The 19,983-nt window shown below is 43.0% G+C and overlaps 1 protein-coding gene across 4 annotated transcripts in view; it reads left to right on the top strand.

The window, feature by feature from the left end:
* Positions 1 to 19,983, top strand: part of AAAS (aladin WD repeat nucleoporin) — a 1,251,774-nt gene that overhangs the window by 115,646 nt on the left and 1,116,145 nt on the right. For all 4 annotated transcript variants that reach the window (XM_044083905.1, XM_044083907.1, XM_044083908.1 and 1 more), the window contains exon 2: positions 2,657 to 2,810. In XM_044083905.1, the coding sequence (XP_043939840.1) occupies positions 2,688 to 2,810 (123 nt within the window). In that variant the 5' untranslated portion in view covers positions 2,657 to 2,687. The remainder of the gene's footprint in view (positions 1 to 2,656; positions 2,811 to 19,983) is intronic.

Genomic DNA, 19,983 nt, shown 5'->3' with positions numbered 1-19,983 from the left:
CACTTTTTAGATACCATTGTAGTTTCCTCATATGCAGTCTTGCATATGGAATTAGCAGAATGCAGGATGCCATGTAGCCCAGAGCCTGCAGAATTTTTATTGCAGATAACTGGGTCTTTGTTGCCATGCTTTCCAAGTAAGAAGTCAGTTGCCTTTGTTTGTCTGGTGTGAGATAAGCCATCTGGGCAGTTGTATTTAAGCTTGCACCCAAGAATATTACCTCTTGAGAGGGTACTAGTTTTGATTTCTTTTCGTTTACTGTGTAACATAGGCAAATTAGTAATCTTTTTACAAACGCCAGATGCTTTAGTAGAATGTCTTTGGTCTCTGCTTGAATAAGGCAGTCGTCCAAGTAGGGATATATTTGAATTCCACTTTGTCTGCAAAATGCAATTACTGGTGCCAGGCATTTTGTGAAGACCCTGGGCGCAGTAGATAAGCCAAAGGGCAGTGCAGAGAATTTGGTAGTGCATTGAGCCAGCTATGAATCTGAGGTATCCTCTGCAAGACTGACTGATTGGGACATGCAGGTATGCCTCTTTGAGGTCCAAAGTTACAAGCCAAGCCTTCTTGCCCAGCATGGGCAGAAGTTGCTGCAGAGTCAACATTTTGAATTTCGGGACGTCCAGAAAAGTATTTAGAGTAGACAGGTCCAGAATTGGTCTCCATGCTTTGTCCTTTCTTGGAACTAAGAAAAGTCTTGAGTAAAATCCTTGTCCCTGCTCTTGTTGTGGCACTGGCTGAATAGCCCTCATGTCCATGAGAGATGAAACTTGTTTTTGTGCCTCTGCCCATTGATTGTGTTGCAGGTCTGGCATACCTTTTGCCTTTGGAAGGGTGTGAAAGTGGAACCTGTAGCCCTGAGAGACTATATTTAAGACCCATTTGTCCTGGGTGATCATGTGCCAATTTTGTGAAAAAAGTGCTAGCTTTCCCCCTAAGGGCGCTGCCAAAAGGTAAATGCTTGGCATTGGCAGAGGGAAGTCATTGGGACTGTTTCCTAAATGGTTGTGATTTGTCTTCTCCGCTTTTGGAGGTAGAAGCACCCCATTGTTTGGGCCTGTATGAGCCCTGGGCCTGTTGCCTGCCTCTAGGGCGCCTGTATCTGCCTCTTTGTGGCCTGTCTGACATGGGAAAGGACCAGTTCTTAGAAGGCCAGTTCCTGCTAAATCTGGGTGGCTGTACCTGTAAGAAATCCTTTACTGTCTGCATAGATTTAGCTTTATCCTCCATTTTCTTCAGCACCTCTTCTGCCTTAACACCAAACAAAGTATCATGCTGTAATGGAGCATCCAATAATTTTGCTTTAACATGATCAGGCAGAGTCTGTTCCTTTAACCAAGCATGCCTTCTAATGACAGAACCTGTTACAGCGGCCCTGCAAGAGGCCTCCAGTGAGTCATATCCACATTGCAAAGTATGCTTTCCCACTTGTTCAGCTGCATGCAATAAATCCTGCATTTCTTTGTTCTCAGAATATTCAGAATTTGCCAACATTTTCTGTTTTAGCAGAGACATTAAGTATTGCTGATATTTAAGCATATGAAACTGACAATTTAAAGCCCTTACAGCCAAGGTAGCAGAAGTGTAAACTTTTTTTCCCCCCATCTGCCCAGTGCCCTTGAATCTCTATCTGAGGGGACAGGGTTTTTTGCAGTAGTGGTTGACCCCAGTTTTTTGTTTTCCCTTTTTTCACTGATGAAGGCTTGATTTTTGAGCCGAAACCGGTTTGGATTGTGGACTGTAGGCTTTCTGCCTTTTTATGTGCATTTTGGCATAATAAAGAGAGAGATATTCTATTAGTACACCACTGTCTGCTGGTCATCGTTTTTTTCTATTTTGCATTTTGAGACCTGGCAGTTGCCTTACGTGCAGGGACTATGTTTGCTGACACTTAACAGTTCCCAAGATAAAATCATATAGAGGTGTGGTTTTAGAAATAGAGTGTGCCAGCCACCTTTTGGGAATTAACACTGTCTAACTAGGGAATAAGGATGTAATTGTACAGGCTGTTATAGGGAGCAGAGTTAGTAGCTGATTTTAGTGGCTAACTCTCCTTTCTCATGTGGTCAGTGTTGGATGCTGTACTTTCTGGCAGCCCAACAGTGGAGGCTTTCAGGCTTAACTCTGGCAGGCAGCAGAGTGGGAAAAAGGACTCTTCCTTGCATTTCATTTTAACATTAAGTTCAGCTTGAACTGCATGATGTTTGACCCTGTAGTATGACTGGCTTGTGGACCTGCTGAACAGTGTTAACCCCTTGAAGGAATATATAAGATGAGGACAGTGGATGTTCCGCAAGGCTTGAAGACACTAGAGGGGGAATAGAAAAATCTTCTGAAGTTGGGTAATATTGTAGTGAATTGTGAATATGGTTAGCATTACCTTTTCATTCTTACACTTGCTAGTGTTTTATACCTTTTATGAAAAAATTGAGAAGCCATTTTGGCTTAGTACAGTTGTGATGTCTATAGATTGCTGTATGCATAATATCAATTCTCTTGGGCTGTTAAACGTAGTACATAATAGATGGTATAGACCGAAATTTATCATAATACATTAAGTATTGTATTGATTTTCTGTCAGTGATTTCCTTATGCATTTCTTTCTTTTGCCTTGCTGTAATGTGCTGTTGCTTTTTATTTTCCATTTTCACAGTGAATTCTGGCATTGCAGTCTCACTTGAGAAATGTGTTCATTGTCCCTATTTCCACCTCCGCCACCTAATGGCCACCTCACCCTGAGAGAGGTCAACAATGAGTTGGTGTTTGGACCCATGTGTGATAACTGCCTGTCCACCTTACACAGTCAAGTAAGTATCCTTGTTAGCATGGGGTGTGAGCACTGAAAAGGTGGAAGTTTTAATTACTTATTGTATTGCCAAAGGTATACAGATATTAAAACAGAATTTGTACTGTATAAAACAAGTTAATTTAACTTCTTTTAGTGCATCAAGAAGTGGAAAAAGTACTTTAACAATTTGTATAATCTAAAAAATGTGTACTTCTCCTTTGCACCTTCATCTCCAAGACAATTCTAAAATCATGTAACTGGTAACACTGAAAGCATTTTTTGTGAGAGATTAGGTGTATTGGATACCATGAATTATGACAAGATCAGAAGTGAGGAGAAACTGCTTTGTTCGTTGTAGCAAATTTAAAGATCAAAGGGTACTGCTGTTTCTGTTATCAAAGGATCTTAGCAGGTGGCTGTTTGAATTTCTCAGGAGAGGATGATACACTGGTAGATGCTTCAATGTAGTTATTTTTATGTATAACGAAATTAGATATTTCGGTTTAGTCAGTGCAGTGATTCACTGTTGGGTCATCATTTTCTCTGTGTCTCATAAAAAAGTTAGTCAGAAATGTGAAATTTAACTGGTGTTGCTGGAAACCATCTTTATGTTAAAAATTGTACAGATAATATCATTTGGAAGAGGGCCTTTTAGCCCTTTTTTATAAATAACAGTTGAAGTATAAAGTTTAGAGGAGAACTTTCGCTCAGAGTGCTGATTTATGTTCTTTAAACATCACATACTTGGTTCAGACTTGCTCTTTTTGAGCATATTATAGTAGAAGTGACTCAGGAGGCTTCATTGTAATTAGTAACATTCAGGAAATGATGTTCTGCACCTGAAAAAGTGTACCTTATCCTGAACTTTTATTCTTCCTTGCACATGGGGTTTCTAATGGCGGGGACTTGATGTCACACATGGTGCAGTGACCAGTATGGGATGATTTAATCTTGCTGTCTTTCAGTTTACATCAACTGTTACTCCTTTTTCTGACTTCTTATGACTGGCAACAAGCTGCCATTTAAAGCATGCCACTAACTTTCACTGATTTATGCTAATGCACCACTTCTGAACTAATGTACACCTCTTGTCTATGTGGCAGACCATAGTAATGTGGCAAAAGTATTTCCCTGTCATTCTGCATAATATCTTGACTATTTCTATTTCTCCTGTCAATGATACAATTTTTTTCTTCTCTTTTAAGGATTTTGCTGTGGAGGCCCACTGTGATTTGACAATTTATTATATTGTTTGTTAAAACCTTTTATATAACAGCTACATAGTTTATATCAGTGAATTAGAGGTGTTTCTGTATTTCGTGTAACAGTATTGCATTTGGAATTTACTAATTAAATTGCTTCATTTATTAATCTGTAAAGTGTGTGACCATTATTTCCTGTAATTTGGTACCCTGATAAATTTTCTATGTATTTTTTGTTTGTCTGGAGGGATTGTTGCTGTTGAGTCTTTTTTATCATCTTTATTAAATAATCAGATATTAATCTGTAACATTATATTACATAGATTAATTGAAAAAAGTAAGATGTGAAGTTGTTCTATCTCGCCGGTTTGTTCTTACACGTGGGGGATCGGCTCCGAATCGGCCGCTTTTCAAGCTCAGACTCTCAGAGAAGCTCGAGACCTAGAGTATATCCCATGATACTCTACTGTACATCCCCAGATCTAGTTTGTCGCTGCAATGGATCAACAGCTCATCGGAGTTAGCTCGGGCCAGTGACTAAAAATTTTTTTCTATTATTATTAGTATTTCAACTAATTTTGTCAGAATTATATATATATATATATATATATATATATCTACACTTGTGTGACAATAGGATAGTAGATTTTACTCTTGTTTAATTACTAGGACTTTTAAATAGTTCCTTTTCAGGGCTTAGGCCTTTCTTTTTGGGCGTGACAGGGCTCTGTCAACTGCTGTGTGTGTTTGTGTGTTCTGTTTCTTCTATATATATATACTGTGCTAGTTTAGTAAACAGTTTAGCAAATAGTTTATTAGATACATATCATGAAGGGATTCACATCTAGATCAGGGGAGGTCATTGTGCCTCTTTACTCATCCCCTCATCAGGCCCATAATTGAGTACAATGCCCCTTTTGGGATGTACCTTACCAGACCACCTGCAGCAACTGGAAAGACCCCAAAAGTACCTCACCAAGAGGATCAAAGGGCTGAAACAGATGCCATATGCTGCCCGGTTAAAGAAACTCTAGCTCTACTCAGTGGCATACCCGCCTGCTCAGAGGCCATCTGTGCCTGACGTATAAAGCCATGTCCAACCCGGAATTAATGGACATGCTGCACCTCAGAAAATCCAAATCCCATCGAGCTACGCGCTCGAGAGACTTGAACCTCAGCACTGAAATAAATAGGACATGCTGGAGGGACAGATTCATAACCCAGAGGCTCCCTTCACTCTGGAATAAAATCCCAGTCCAGGTTAGGCAGAGTCCCTCACTGACTCTTTTCAAGAGGAATCTTGATGAGTGGATGGGAGATCGTAGGTTTACCCCGGGTATCACTTCTGTGTCACTGTTAGACAGAGGCACAGTATACTAACCTCGAAAAAGGGCATAGCAAAATTAATTTAAAATGGGTGGCGAAAGCCAAACACACTCTGGCTAGGCTTATAAATGCCCTAGGGCAGATAGCCTAGTATGAACCTATGAACCTATATATCCAGTGTGGTTTAGTACTGTTTAGATATATACATATTTACGTATAGAATTTACTGTGTGACTTAGTTAGATTTAAAAGATGCCAGAAAAGCAGAAATCTGGATTTAAAAGGTGTGAGTGCGGTCAAAAAATGTCTGTTACAGACAACCACTCCACATGCGTGTACTGTTTGGGCTCTGTACACCTTCAAGAGGTGTGCTCTATCTGCCATTCCTTTAGTGCCAGGGTTCTCCTAGAAAGGCGAAAGAAACTGGTAGATAGAGGACTCCCGAAGCCTGATTTTCAGGCTTCTTTAGATAAGGCTGATACCTCTTCCAAGGCTTCAAAGGGGTCGAAGTCTTCCAAAGGATCCTCGGAGCCCAAGTCTTCGGCTCCGAGTTCCTCAGGTATGGTCCGTGCATCGGCTCCACAATCGTTGGAATCGTGTGTCGAGTCCTTACCTCGGGGCTCAGTTGTGGAACTGATATTGGAGGCTCCTCAGTCTCCAATCCTTCAATCAGTTCCATCTTCGGCCCCTTCGACCCATCCCTCGACACATTCATCGAGGCTTTCCGATGTGGATCTGGACCGAGTGGTTAAGAGGCTCTTAGAGAACCCGGCCCTAGCCAAAATGCTATCTGCTTCGAGCCATTCGGCTTCGAAGCCTGAAATCCTTGCCATGGCTTCTCCAGTTCCTCCTCCAAAGCCAATTGAGCGTTTGGAGCCGGGGCAGACGGAACCGATATTGGTAAAACCCTTGGAGCCGAGGTTCGATCCTCCTCCCTCAGCTCCATCGACCTCTATCTCCTCGGTCCCGACCGGGGAATCTCAGAGCAGTCAGTCCCTCACTGGCTCCGGGGTGGAGAGTCGAACCGATACTTCGGTGCCGACTCTTCCACTTGGGGCTTCGGCGCAGGTGGCCTCAGCTCCGTCCTCTGGATTGGAGGGGAGAATCTCAGCCCGGGAGGAGCGGCCGGTCTCTTCGGAGCCAACTGACTTCTCGGACCGGGATTCTGGTGCTTTCGATGCTATGAGGAAGGTCATGGCTGCCAAGACCACTACCTCCTCGGATCTGTCCTCCCCTCCCCCTAAAGAGCCTCGTTCTACCTCTTCCCCGCAGATCCCCACAAAGCGTCGAGATCCAGGGCCTCAGGTATCCCCATTGGGTGGCCCGTCCTCTCTAGGGACTTCACTGGACTCCCCCACCGACGAAGTACCTAGGAAGAGATTGTGCAAGAGGAGGCACTTGGATTCCCCACAGGAATCCCTGACATCAAATACCGACTTGGAGGAATCAGAAGGGTCCCCACGATCCCCCTCAGCGGATGTCTCATTCGCGGACATATTGGAAATCTTAAGGCAGAGGGGTGATTGGCAGTCCCTTGCCCCTTCTGAGGACGAGTTGGTTCTCCTGAAGGCCTTTGGATCTCAACCATCCACCTCCTGGGTTACCCCGCCCTTCGATGAACTGATGGAGCTGGTTGCTCGTAGGGCGTGGGAGTCCCCTGACTCAGTGGAACCGGTCCCTCGGAGGCCCAACAAATTTATTACTTCCCCCACTGACAAGGCCTTTCTTACAAAGGGAGTCCCAGTTGATGCCATGGTGGTGGCGGCGACCACCAAGAAAGAGATGTCGGAAACCTCTTCTGCTGTTCATCCTCCTAATAGGGATTCTAGGACAATGGACAGATATGGGAAACACATATTTAGTTCTGCGGCATTTTCCATGAGGTCGCTCAACTACCTGACACATTTTACCCGCCTTCAACAAGATCTCCTAAAGGAGCTGGGAGATACTCTCCAGGGTAACACAGCTGATGCAGTCTCTGAAAAGGTGACTGCACAACTCAACACCCTTAATTCAATAGTAAACTCATCCATGCGACTCATTTCGTATGCTGCCGATGGATCGAGTAGGGCGGTAGGCTCAGCGATAGCTCTTCGGAGACCGTCCTGGATGCTCCTTTGCGAAAGCCTTTAAGTATTCCTTTGTCAACACCCCATTCGACAGGTCCGCCTTGTTCGGACTCAAAGTTAAGGAGACACTTACTAGGTGTGAACAAGAAGGGAAGGCTCTGTCTGCTGTAGGAGTCCGTTTTTCCACTCCAACTAGACCGTACCCCAAAGGGCAGCGAAGTGGGAAAATGTGGTTCCGAAAACCTCAAGGAGCCTTCCAAAACACACCTACTGATACCCCCTCTAGAGGCAGAGGAGGGGGCAAAAATGGAAGACGCCGTCCAAACGGCAGAGGCGGTCCGCAAAACCAGGGCGACAGGGATCACTTATCTGGTAAGCCCTATCAGCGTTCCTGAAAGGAAGCCCGGCTGTCCTACTCTGGAGGCAGTCGGGGGTTGCTTGGCTTTATACCCAAACACCTGGCTAAACATTACAATGGATTCTTGGGTAAAAAGCGTCATTGCCAGAGGTTATTACATTCCCTTTACAAAACCCCCACCCATATGTACAAAGATTCCAGACGTTCCACCCAGTCTGAGAAAACTAGCAGCTGTAGAAATCTAAAACGTGCTAGACAAAAGAGTCATCCAGCCAGTCCCGGCAGACCAAATAGGATCTGGAACTTACTCAAGGTTCTTTTTAGTTCCAAAGAAAACAGGGGACTGGAGGCCCATATTAGACCTCTGCAAACTCAACACCTTCGTCAAGAAGGAAAAGTTCTGGATGGTCACGCTGCAGTCGATTCTCCCATTCTTATCAACGGGCGATTGGATGTGCTCTATAGATCTCAAGGATGCTTACTACCACATCAAAATGGACAGATCATCCAGAGATCACTTGCGTTTCCGGCTGGGAACCAGTCATTACCTATTCAGAGCCCTGCCCTTTGGCCTCACCACAGCCCCCAGGGTGTTCTCCAAATGTATGGCAGTGGTCACGGGTCACCTGAGACGGTTGGGATTCCGAGTGTTTCCATATCTGGACAACTGGCTCCTCACCGCCACCTCCAGGCATCAACTAATCCAAACAAGAGACTTCACCATAGACCTTGACTTCACCATAGACCTTTGTTCCCAGTTGGGCATAACCCTAAGCTTCGAAAAATCTGCGTTATCGCCCTCGCAGCATATTACATTTATAGGGACAGAACTGGACACAGTCAACGCAAGAATCAGGTTGCTCCAATCAAGAATCGTAACTCTAAGAAATCAATTATCCAGTCTCTTAGCCCGCGACAAAGCTCCAGCGTCCCAGATACTACAGCTCTTAGGAACTATGGCAGCCACATTGATAGCAGTTCCGTTAGGCCGCATGCACATGCGAATACTCCAGTGGTTACTCTTCGCGCAATGGTCTTACCAACAACTGCCCATGTCTCATGAGATCCAGTTAACCAATCTTTGCAAGAAGGATCTCAGTTGGTGGTTGAACAGCGACCAAGTGATAATCAGACGTCCCTTCATTCTTCCCCAACCCACAGCCACAGTGACCACGGATGCTTCCCTGACAGGGTGGGGGGGCTATTTCAAGGAAAGACGGTCCAAGGTACTTGGTCAATCATGGAAACACACTTGCATATAAATGTCCTAGAGCTGAGAGCGGTGTTCCTAGCGTTGCAACACTTTCACGACTCTCTTCCTCCAGGCACAATTGCTATCCAGACGGACAACTTGTCAGTTGTCTGGTACATCAACAAACAAGGGGAACCCGATCGTACCCTTTATGCCGGGAGGCCTTACGGATTTGGCAATGGGCTGTATCCACCAGACGTGTTCTGATAGCAACGCACATCCCGGGGTCATCCAACGTGATGGCGGACAAACTAAGCAGAGCCATGCTGTTGCCCCACGAGTGGTCTCTCAAACTACAGGTGGCGGAAAACATTTTCCGCAGATGGGGCCGGCCTTGCTGCGACCTGTTTGCATCTCCGATGAATGCCAAATGCAGCAGCTACTTTGCCCTTTATCCCCCACTGGGGAACAAACCCAGGGACGCGCTCGTACACGATTGGCCCCCGGGCCTCCTATATGCCTTTCCACCAATACCTCTAATTCCCAAATTCATGCAGAAAGCCAAAAGTCTGGGAAGGACTGTGATCTTGATAGCTCCGTCTTGGCCTCGACAGATTTGGTTTCCCTTCCTGCGGAAGTATCAACTGGAAGAACCATGGATCCTGGACCCAGTGCCGGATCTTCTGACTCATTCTTTGGGAGTTCTCCATCCCTCCCTCACTTCCCTAAAACTGAGAGCTTGGCTGCTCCGATTCCCACATTAGCCAGGTCACAAGATTTGTCTGCTGCGGTCCAACACATTATAGTTTCCTCTCATAAACTATTCACCAGGAAACTATATACTAGCAAATGGAAACGATTTGTTCACTGGACTTCTCAACACGACATTGACCCTTATGTAGCACCTGTCCATACCATATTAGAGTTCTTGTCTTCCTTGTTCCATGATGGCACAGCAGCTGCCACCATTAGAGTTCAATTGGCTGCTATCTCAAACTTCCATGTAGGCTTTAACGGCTCCAACATCATGTCGCATTGACTATGTAAAGCATTCTTAAAAGGAACCCACCATCTCAGGCCACCTATTAGGCATCCTGTCTACCCCTGGAATTTGAATCTAGTTTTATCCCAACTGATGCTCGCGCCCTTTGAACCTGCTTCATCTTGCCATTTAAAGTTTTTGTCTTGGAAAACTTTATTCCTGGTAGCCATTACATCTGCACGTAGGGTCTCCGAACTTCAAGCCTTGTCCTCCAAACCCCCATACTTGATTTTTCACCCTGATAGGGTATCCCTCAGGACTAATCCTACCTTTCTTCCCAAGATCTCTTCAGAAAATAACTTAAATCAGTCCATTGAGCTCCCAACCTTCTTCAAACACCATACCAATAAACTGGAATATATGTTACACAAGCTTGATGTACATAGACAACTGAGGTTCTATCTAGATAGAACGAAGGATTTCAGACAAGCGGATCAACTCTTCGTTTCTTATGCAGAGAATAAGAAAGGTTTTGCAGTGTCAAAAACCACACTGTCCAAGTGGCTCTCTGACTGCATCAGATTCATTTATGCTTCCACTAATCAACCATTAGAAACTAACATCAAAGCCCATTGTACACGAGCTGTTTCTACGTCATTGGCTCATGCAGCTCGCTTGCCTTTAGATACCATCTGTGCAGCTGCCACGTGGTCAAAACTTCACACATTTATTACTCATTACAAAGTGGATAGGACCTCCAGGGACAGGGCTACGTTTGGTTCCACTGTGCTCAGGAATGTTCTCCCATGAGCCACCCAGGATTAGGGTGCTTGGGACGCTACCCACGTGTAAGAACAAAACGGCGAGATAGAATAAAGAAGTTATGTCCTTACCATAACGTTCCATGAGAGTTGTTCATCTCACCTTTTTGTTCTTACATTCCCGCCCACCTTCCCCCTCCAGTCGAGTGAGATGGTTGCCTTGGAGGATTGGTTCGGTTATCAGTCTGTTTCAGACATTCCTACTCTTTTTGTTTCCTAGTACTCATAGTTATCTAAGCAGGTAGACTTCATAGTCTTATTCTTTTGGTAGGCTGTCTTGGTTGCAGCATACTAGATCTGGGGATGTACAGTAGAGCATCATGGGATATACACTTGGTCTCGAGCTTCTCTGAGAGTCTGAGCTTGAAAAGCGGCCGATTCGGAGCCGAGGGATCGGCTCTGACCCCACGTGTAAGAACAAAAAGGCGAGATGAACAACTCACATGGAACGTTATGGTAAGGACATAACTTCTTTTTTTCATTGTTATTGTCACTTCGTGTACCATATATGTTTTCTTTTTAAAAATTTTCATTCACTCCATTACATAAGATGCTCAATGTCTGCCTTCTCTTATTTGCTTCTTTTCTTTTCTAAAGATCCCAGAACCAATTATTTTAACTCATTTACCATATCCAGAGTATCCTTTGATGTTGGGGCTAGATTTTGATATCCATTTTCTAGGAATAGCTTTTTCAGCACATAGTAGCATTAAACTTAATAACATCTTACTATGTTTAAGCAATTTAGATACCATGTCCCAGTTCAAACAAAAATCCTATGTCACAGCTCAAAGCATCATTTCCTCAGTTATAACCATTTGTTTCCCCAGCATTTTGCCAAGTTCCTTGTGGGAAATGTTTAAAATCTTCCAACTCATTATATTCCCAAAAGACATTCCCAAGTACATCTCTCTTTTTTATCGCAGCTCGTGCCTTGTCTATTTCCCTGAAAAAAAATCCTCTAAAGTTTAGGTTATAAAAATTCCTATTTAAGCACTTTCATGAAAAATAGTAAACCTTCTGGACTTTGTTGCGCACTTGGAAGCCGCATAAATGTCTTCCCATTGTTCCTTTGTAAATTGCCTTTTCATTCTCTTTTCCCAAATCTTTTCCAACCTCCCCTGATTCTTATAGTCATCATGCAGTATTTTCTACACCGCACTAATAATCCATTTTTAACAGCAGCTTCTGTTCTTGACTCAAAAACTGTACCAGAGCTGGTCTGTAACACAGCACTCTCCTTTTCTTTTCTCTTTGCCTAAACTCTGTTCTCATTCTCTTATAAGGAAGACTGTCTCTGACTTGCATTCCAGACTTCTGGTTACCACTCTCTCACTCTGTTACCTGTCCCTTCTGAGTTATTTTGCTCCCCAATACTTTGATTCCTTTGCTTATTTCCTCCAGTTAAATTTCAGTGCCCTCTTGCCTATTTTCTATACTTCTGTGTGCAGACATACCTGTTGGTAAAATATCCCTTCTCCATTCCCGCATGATCTTAGTCCTTAGAATACTTTTTGCTGTTTTATGACTATACCTTTCTGTATTGTTGTTATTTTCCTTAAGGACTTGAATCCAAAATTGTAGTATCTGTTTATCTCTTGAACTACCCCCATCAAAGTTTTGTCATCCTTTTTCACTTTGATTTGTAACCACCTGCTTGAGTTATTTATATGATTTTAACTACATAGCTCTAAGGTACCCCTTCCAAATCAGGTCACCGTAAACCATGTTCTATGGGGAGAATTTGCTTATCCTAAATTCTTGCCCATTTCCGTTCCAAATAAATTCCTTCAGCTCTTATATTAATAATCATCCCCCACATCCCTGTGGTAATGATAAAAAATTATGACTGACCTGTATTAAGACTAAGGGGTCTAAAACATTTTTACTGCCTTTTATCTTACTGTACATATCCATAATCTGGAGCTTCCAGTTTCTCAACTTTTGGTATTATCTTTTGTTTCAGTTTTTCCCATATATACCTATATGCCACAGCAGAATTCTTTTTAATCCAAACACTTAAAGATATTTCCTCTTAATCTCCATAAGTATAGGTATTGCTGAAGCAATTCATATTTCAGTACATAGCTTACTGCTACAGCCTTGTTTTCTCTTCATTTACAGCCATACCCTTCTTTTTTCTTCATTTTATATTCTGCTAAAATGTGAAACTGACTCAGAATGTTCTTCCACAGTATAATCTGCAAATAAAGCTACCTTTGCTAGTCATATCCCTGAATTAGTGAGTCCTTTAATTTATTTGCCAACTGCTCTAAATATAAAGCAAATAATAATGGGGAAAGAGGACATCCCTACCTGATTTTTCTCTTCAAACAAAATTTGTCAGAGAGGAAATTTCTCATCTAAACTCTTGCCTCAGACCCTTCATATATCCTCTTTATAAACACTATTATTCTGCCCAGGAGCACATAATAGTACCATTGATTTACTCATAGGTTCACAGATTCATAGGTAGGTACTAGGCTATCTGCCTGAAGGCATTTATAAACCTAGCCTGAATGTGTTGGCTTTCGCCACCCCCTTAGATTAGTTCCCTGTGCCTCTGTCCAGCAGAGCCATTGAAGTGATCCCTGGGGTAAACTTTCTGTTTCCCATCCACTCGTCAAGGTTTCTCTTGAAGAGGGTTAGCGAGGAGCTCTGCCTAATGTAGATTGGAATCTTGTTCCAGGGCATGGGAAGTCTCTGGGACAGGAATCTATCCCTCCAGCACGTCCTATTTATCATTGTGGTGAGGTTTAGATCCCTGTGTCTCGAGGGGATATGGTTTTCTTTAGGTAGAGCATGTCCATCAATTCTGGGTTGGACATGGCCTTGTATGTCAGGCAGAGATCACCTCTGAGTAGGCGGTATGCAACCAAGTACAGCTGGAGTTTCTTCAGTCGAGCTGCATAGGGCATCTGCTTGAGGCCAGTGATCCTCTTGGTGAGGTACTTCTGTGGTCTTTCCAGTTGTTGCAGGTGTCTTGTAAGGTACATTCCAAATGGGACACTGTACTCTATGATGGGTCTGGTGAGTGATGCATAGAGGGGCCCAATGACCTCTTTCGATCTGGATGCAAACCCTTTTGTGATTAGGTGGGCCACATAGAAGGATTTTCTAACCACTTTGGCAATGTGATTATCAATGGAGTGGTTATTATCTACTTGGGTCCCCAGAGCCCTTATTACGTCTTCCGTATTTAGGGGGCTGCCACCTATGTGGTAGTTTGTGGGTACTTTGTTTTTTTCTAAAGGGGATGGCTATGCACTTTTTGGCATTTAGCGTGGGGCCGTGGTTTTGACACCAGGTATTTGTCTCAGTGAGACCCTTTTGGAGGATGTCTGTGTCAGCCGGAGTGTCAATTATAGCCCCTAGTTTGCAGTTGTCTGCGAACTTGGTCAGCCATAGTCCTCCTGTGCTTGCCTGTACCTCTGAGAAGTATATGCCGAACAGGAGGGGTCCTAGGTCTGAGCCCTGGGGAACACCACATGTAACCGGTTTAGAGTCAGACCTAGCTCCCGCAACTCTTACCATGTGGGTTCTGTCCGTGAGCCAGTTGGCAACCCATCTTGTGACGTAGGGCTTTATGTTCAGACTGGTGAGCTTGTCTATAATACCTGAGTGGAGAATGGTGTCGAAGGCCTTTGCGAGGTCTAGGTAGGCTTTGTGGACCACCTTTCCCTCGTCTATAGCCTTGGTAACTGTCTCAAAGAAGTCCACTAGGTTTAGAAGGCATGATCTGTCCTTAACAAAGCTGAACTGGGTAGGGTCCAGTGTTTGGAGGTTCTCCCTGTTAATGAGATCCATGATGATGCACTCCATAGCTTTGCAGACCAAGCTTGTCAGGTTTCTAGGGCGATAGTTCCCGGAGTCTGTTGTGGCTCCACCTTTGTGGAGCAGAATAACCGTTGCTGTGCACCATTCTGTGGGCATGTAGCTTGTGGAGAGGATGAGTTTAAACAGTGTGTTTAGGTGAGGGGTTAGTTCATCTTTGAGCTCGTGTAGGGCACATCCTGGGACACCGTCTGGTCCCATTGATGCTGTGTTTTTGGCTTTGGAGAGGGTTGTTTTAACCTGAGTGTCTGTGATTTCAGGGCCACTACATTCTTCTGGTATAGTTATGGGCCATTTTGGGGGTGAAGTTTGTACTGAACCTGTCTGCCAGGATGTTGGCTATATTGGTCGGTTCAGTGTATTTTGTGCCATTCTGCACTAACTCCGAGCAGATCTGAGAATTGCCACTTAGATTATTGACATAGCTAAAGAATGCCTTGTGGTTGTTTTTGGAGTCCATGGCAATTTTTCTTTCAAAGCTAGCCTTGGATGATTTTATGAGGGAACGTAGTTTCTTGCTGATACTGGTCAGGGATGTCTTCCCTTCTTGGGATTTTATTCTTTTCTGTACTAGTTTCCTCCTCCTATTGTATAGCTTGTTTGTGGCAGGGGTCTACCAGACTGGTTTCCTTTTCTTGGAGGAGTGAGTCTTGGTTTTGTTTGGGATAGCATGATCCATGCATTCTTGTAGGTTCCCGTAGAGTGCATTAGTAAAAGATTTTGCAGCTTGGACAGCGTTATCCTTTAGCATGGGGTCTTTGAAACTTCCCACCTCAGTCTTAAGTAACATGAAGTTTGCTTTTGAAAAGTTTTTCACGGTGGTTTCTTTGACTGGGGGTGGTGGCAGAATGTGGATATCCAGAGTGATTAGTTTATGGTCAGATCTTACCAGCAAGGGGTTGACCTCCAGTGTGGAACACCGGTCACCGATGTTGGTGATGACCAGGTCCAATATGTTGTCACCTCTGGTGGGGGTGTTGGCCAGTTGATCCAGGGCATTTGAGTTTATAAATTCTAGGAAATGTTGGGCAAGGGAGTTTGTACTTGAGTAGTTTTCCCAGTTAATGTTTGGGTAATTGAAATCACCCAATATCAGGTTGTTTGGTAGGACCTTTATGTTTCCCAGTGTTTCCAGGAATGCGGAGTGGGGGTCCTGAGACATGGTGGGTGATCTGTAGCAAGCTATAATTTGAATAGCAGTTTTGCCCATTGTTAGTTGCACGTGTATGATCTCTGAAGCATCGTGCTGTGCCACTAACCTGGAGGTGTGGGCATCCTTGATGAATATAGATACTCCCCCGCCTCTTGTATTTCGGTCTGGGTTTTGTGGCCGAAATGTATGGTATGAGTTGTAGCCTGGTAGTGCTGGGGTACATTCTGGAGCCTTAAACCTGGTTTCTGTTACTGCACATATATCGATTTTCTCCATACTGAGGAGTGCCTCGAGTGCGTGCATTTTGAGGTTTAGACTTCTGGCATTGAGTAGCATTACCCTCAGTTTTTTTGTTACTTGCGCTATCTACGGCGGTGGGTTTGTCTTTTGAGCCTTGCCTACAAAAGGCACTATGGGGGTGGCAAGAGCCTTGGCCAGTGTTCGAAAGCCTAAGGGTGACAGGTGCAAGCCGTCTCTAGCGAAGCAGAGTGGCTTGTCGAGCATGTCATCCCAAGCTGACAGACACTGGATCCCCTTTGAATGACACCAGAAACTTAGCCAATTGTTGAAATTGATAATTGTTTTTCTCTATTCCGTGGTATCATTCTTGGTGAGGGCAGGATGCTACTGAGGGTCAGGGTCATAAAATCCCATATGACTGTCTAGATTGCTTTCCCTGCATCAAGACTCCACAACAGTACTGGTGTTTTTGTACAACATGCCTCTGTTTGGGTCATTATGGTTCTGTTAATGTTGTCCAATGTTTGCCTCTCCACTAGAAAACCACATTTCCCCATATCTGTCAGCTTTAGTAACATATTTGCCATTATAGACATAAACTGTTTTTATATATGGTTTAAATTGAAATGGGTCTGTATGAAGCTGGATCTGATGGGTCTTTGCATTCTGAGTATCAACAGCCACCTCAGCTTTCTTCCAAGATGATGGTACCCCCCACAAACACTTTTATTGCTTTCTTCCCTTCTAAGTTCCAGATTTCCATAGGAAATACTGTTGGTTCCTGGAGATCTACCTGTTGAATGATTATGCAGCACCATTTTCCCCTCATGCTTTACTGTCTTCGTTATTAATTGTTGAACTTCATCCTTCTCTACCCTTGGCATAATTAAATCTTCTGTAAATATTTTCGTTTATGCCTTTTCTTGTTTTCTCTCTTTTTTTTTTTTTTTGTTTTATACAAAGTGTTATAACATTTCTAAAATATCTCCAATACCTTTCTAAATTTGTTTTTCCTTGTTTTAGGCTTTCTAAGTTGGCTACAACTCTTTCTGCTATCTATTCTACAAGTGATCGTGCTAAAGGTTTTTGTGCTCTAGAGCTCCTATTAAAAATACTTACTTTAATGGTAATGTTTCTAAACTCATGTATAATATTCAAATGCACCCTTATTTTCCCATTAGCTCTTTGCATTTGCTCTTGTTCTTAGAGAGTCCCCCATTCTACAATGCTTTAAGCATTGTTAATCCATTCATATTACTTTCCCATATATCATTTTTTATCCGATTTACTAGCTATCTCTTCTCATGTAATATCTGTCTTTAAATTATCTAATCATATCTGCTACCCATTCCTTAAATTTCATTTAACAGATAAGTGATGTGCAGTTGTCCTGTTTTTACATGATTATTCTTTCTTAGATTTTATTGGCACAAGATCTGATGTAATTAATGGATAGGTCTTAAAGCTGTCAATTAAATACATGTGTACCTGCGAAATATAGTTTATATCCAATCTAGCTTAGTTATTGTATTTTGGGGAATGATGTATAAATTGTCTGATTTCTTGCTATTGCATTCACAATTTCCATAGCAAATATTCGCATGTACTTCAAAATTCTACTCTCTCTTCTTATATTTTTCCTTCTGTGTCCGTCCATACATCCTTATTATTGCAAATCAGGATGTTCATCCCATTGATCAGTGCTGCAGTAACCTTGGGTATATGGGTTATATCCTGTCAAAGATGTAACAGCTAGCCAGTAATGTTTGTGAACTGGTACTGTTTGCCAGCAATTGCTGCTAGTCTTCCCTGAGAAGGAGGCACCATTTTCGGCTTGAGCATGGAACAGACCATGGTCCCTTGGTCGGTGCTTTTTCCAGTCATAAAAAGAAAGAGTTAAGCAAGCAGCCTTTGCCAGCACAGCAGGCTAGCAGTTTGCCTCAGATGCAGGTGCGTGACTTTGCTGTGGCCATTTGTTGTACCTCAGATCCCTGTGGTGTAGCACCTACAGCCACTGTGAATCAGGAATTAGCCATGTTCTCTACAGCTGTTTGGTTCCTCCTCCGTGGACAAGGGAGAGCCACTGTAGTCGGTCCTAGGAGAGGGAACAGGAAAAGTTTCTCTGTTGTGTCAGAATGCTGTCCCATTCCTGGGGAAGCAGCTGCTGCCATTAATGACATGGTTGGCCTCATTTTTCCAGTCAAAAAGAGACAGAAAAAACAAACATGTGTCTACTACTTCTCAAATCTCTTTTGATAGGAGTAGTTTACTGGGTCTGGCTAAGGGTTTAATTCAGGCTATTAATCCTTTTTTTAAAGTAGTTTCTGGTAAAATAGAGGCATTCCTCCTTTCCTGAAGAGATTCAAGATAATGAATCTGAACAGGAAGATGCAGGGATGGGTACAGTTTTTTTCCTCCCTCTGATTCGAGCTCAGAGGAGCTGTCTATGTCAGATTCTCCCTGAGGGGCTTCTCTTTTTCTGAGACTATTTCCATAATATGCCAGTATTTTCAGTGGAAGAACAAAGGTTTCTCAGTCGCTCAGAAAATTAATATGAACCATTACAGAAGGAATTTCCATAACATTCACCCATTCCCCGAGTTGTGTCATCTGTGGAGGATGAGCAAGTGTCAATGCCTCTGCCTGCAATTTTTCTGATAGTGAGCCTGCTGTCTCTAAAAAGGCAGATAGAATGTATAAAGTTTTTTTCTTCACAAACTTGACCTATCCGCTATATCTTTAGTTAATCCTACTGTTGCTAAACATTTGGTTAATTCCAATCTTACTCTCTTTAACAAGGATGGAAGATTATAGATGAGTATGAGAGAAAAAGTCTATGCTTCTGCAACTCTGATTTTTAGAATTTTAAATTGTTGGGCTCCTACATAAAGGTTTATTCTGACTAACTGTGAAAGGCAGAGAAATGTTTTGTCTGCAGTTTCTACTTGTGAGGAAAGATCTACTTTACATTTAGTTTCTTCCATTGTACAAATCACTACTCATTGGTTATAGTGTGTATGATTCAGTTGATACTTTTTCCAGGGCTATGGCCACTGGTACCCTTTTGACGAGGTTTGCCTAGGTGCATTCTCAGAACCTCCCATCTGACTTGAAAAATTAGTTTTTTAAATTCTTGTTTGGATAGAGATTTAGTTTATAGCGTTTTGCTGCAGAGGTTTCAATATATGTGGTGAAAGGGTAAGATGATTTCATGGAATCTCTAAGATTTTTCAGCCATTATCCAATTTTGGTGAAATACAGTCTCATTAAAATGCGGGTAAATAGGGGTTTAAGAAGAAATGGCAAGGGGTTTCCAAAAAGAATTCAGGAACTTCCCAAAACCAAGGACAGTCTAACAAGTCAGAATGACTGTTTTAGGGACCTTGGTCCTCCCCCCTCCCCTGCAGTGCCTTTTTCCCTCCAGAATGCCTTAATCTGTATTTTATTTTATTTTTTTGCAACAGATATCTTCAGATAAATGAGTTGTAAAGGTCATTTATCTAGGTTACATGTGGCAGTTGGAGGAAATCCCTCTTTTTAAGGGTGCATTTCCTCATCCATCTGACCAGAATCTCTCATTTACCCCGTCCTTCATTACATGCTGTCCTAGGGAGAGCTAGCATAAGTCCTTCCTTCCCAGGTTGGAAAAAGCTTTTATTCAAGAATATTTTTAGTGTCATAGAAAGAATATGCTTGAAAATCAGATGTTCTTCGTGTTTCACTGTTGCAGTCATCACACTAGGGTTATCTGCTTGCAGGTAGCCCTCAGTCTGCCTGAATACCAGAGTCTTGGGATTTCTGCGTTGGATGCTGTCGCCTCTTCCATGACATCAGGTTGTCAGGGGTATAAAACATGCAGCCCATGCCATTACATTAGTCTTTCTTGCAGAGAAGGAGCCCGAAGCAGAAGCAGTTCACATGTGCCGGTCGGCCGCTACCTGAAATTTTCATTTTTCGAGTTTCAAACCTGAAGTCTTCTAAAGCTAAGTACCCGTTGGGGATTCTTTTTTCTTGC

This window comes from Protopterus annectens, chromosome 9.part0 (assembly GCF_019279795.1).
Source record: "Protopterus annectens isolate FY-2018-M chromosome 9.part0, PAN1.0, whole genome shotgun sequence".
NCBI classification, from domain to species: Eukaryota; Metazoa; Chordata; order Ceratodontiformes; family Protopteridae; genus Protopterus; species Protopterus annectens.
Note: the sequence above shows the minus strand (reverse complement) of the source record. Positions and strands in the feature narration are given on the sequence as shown.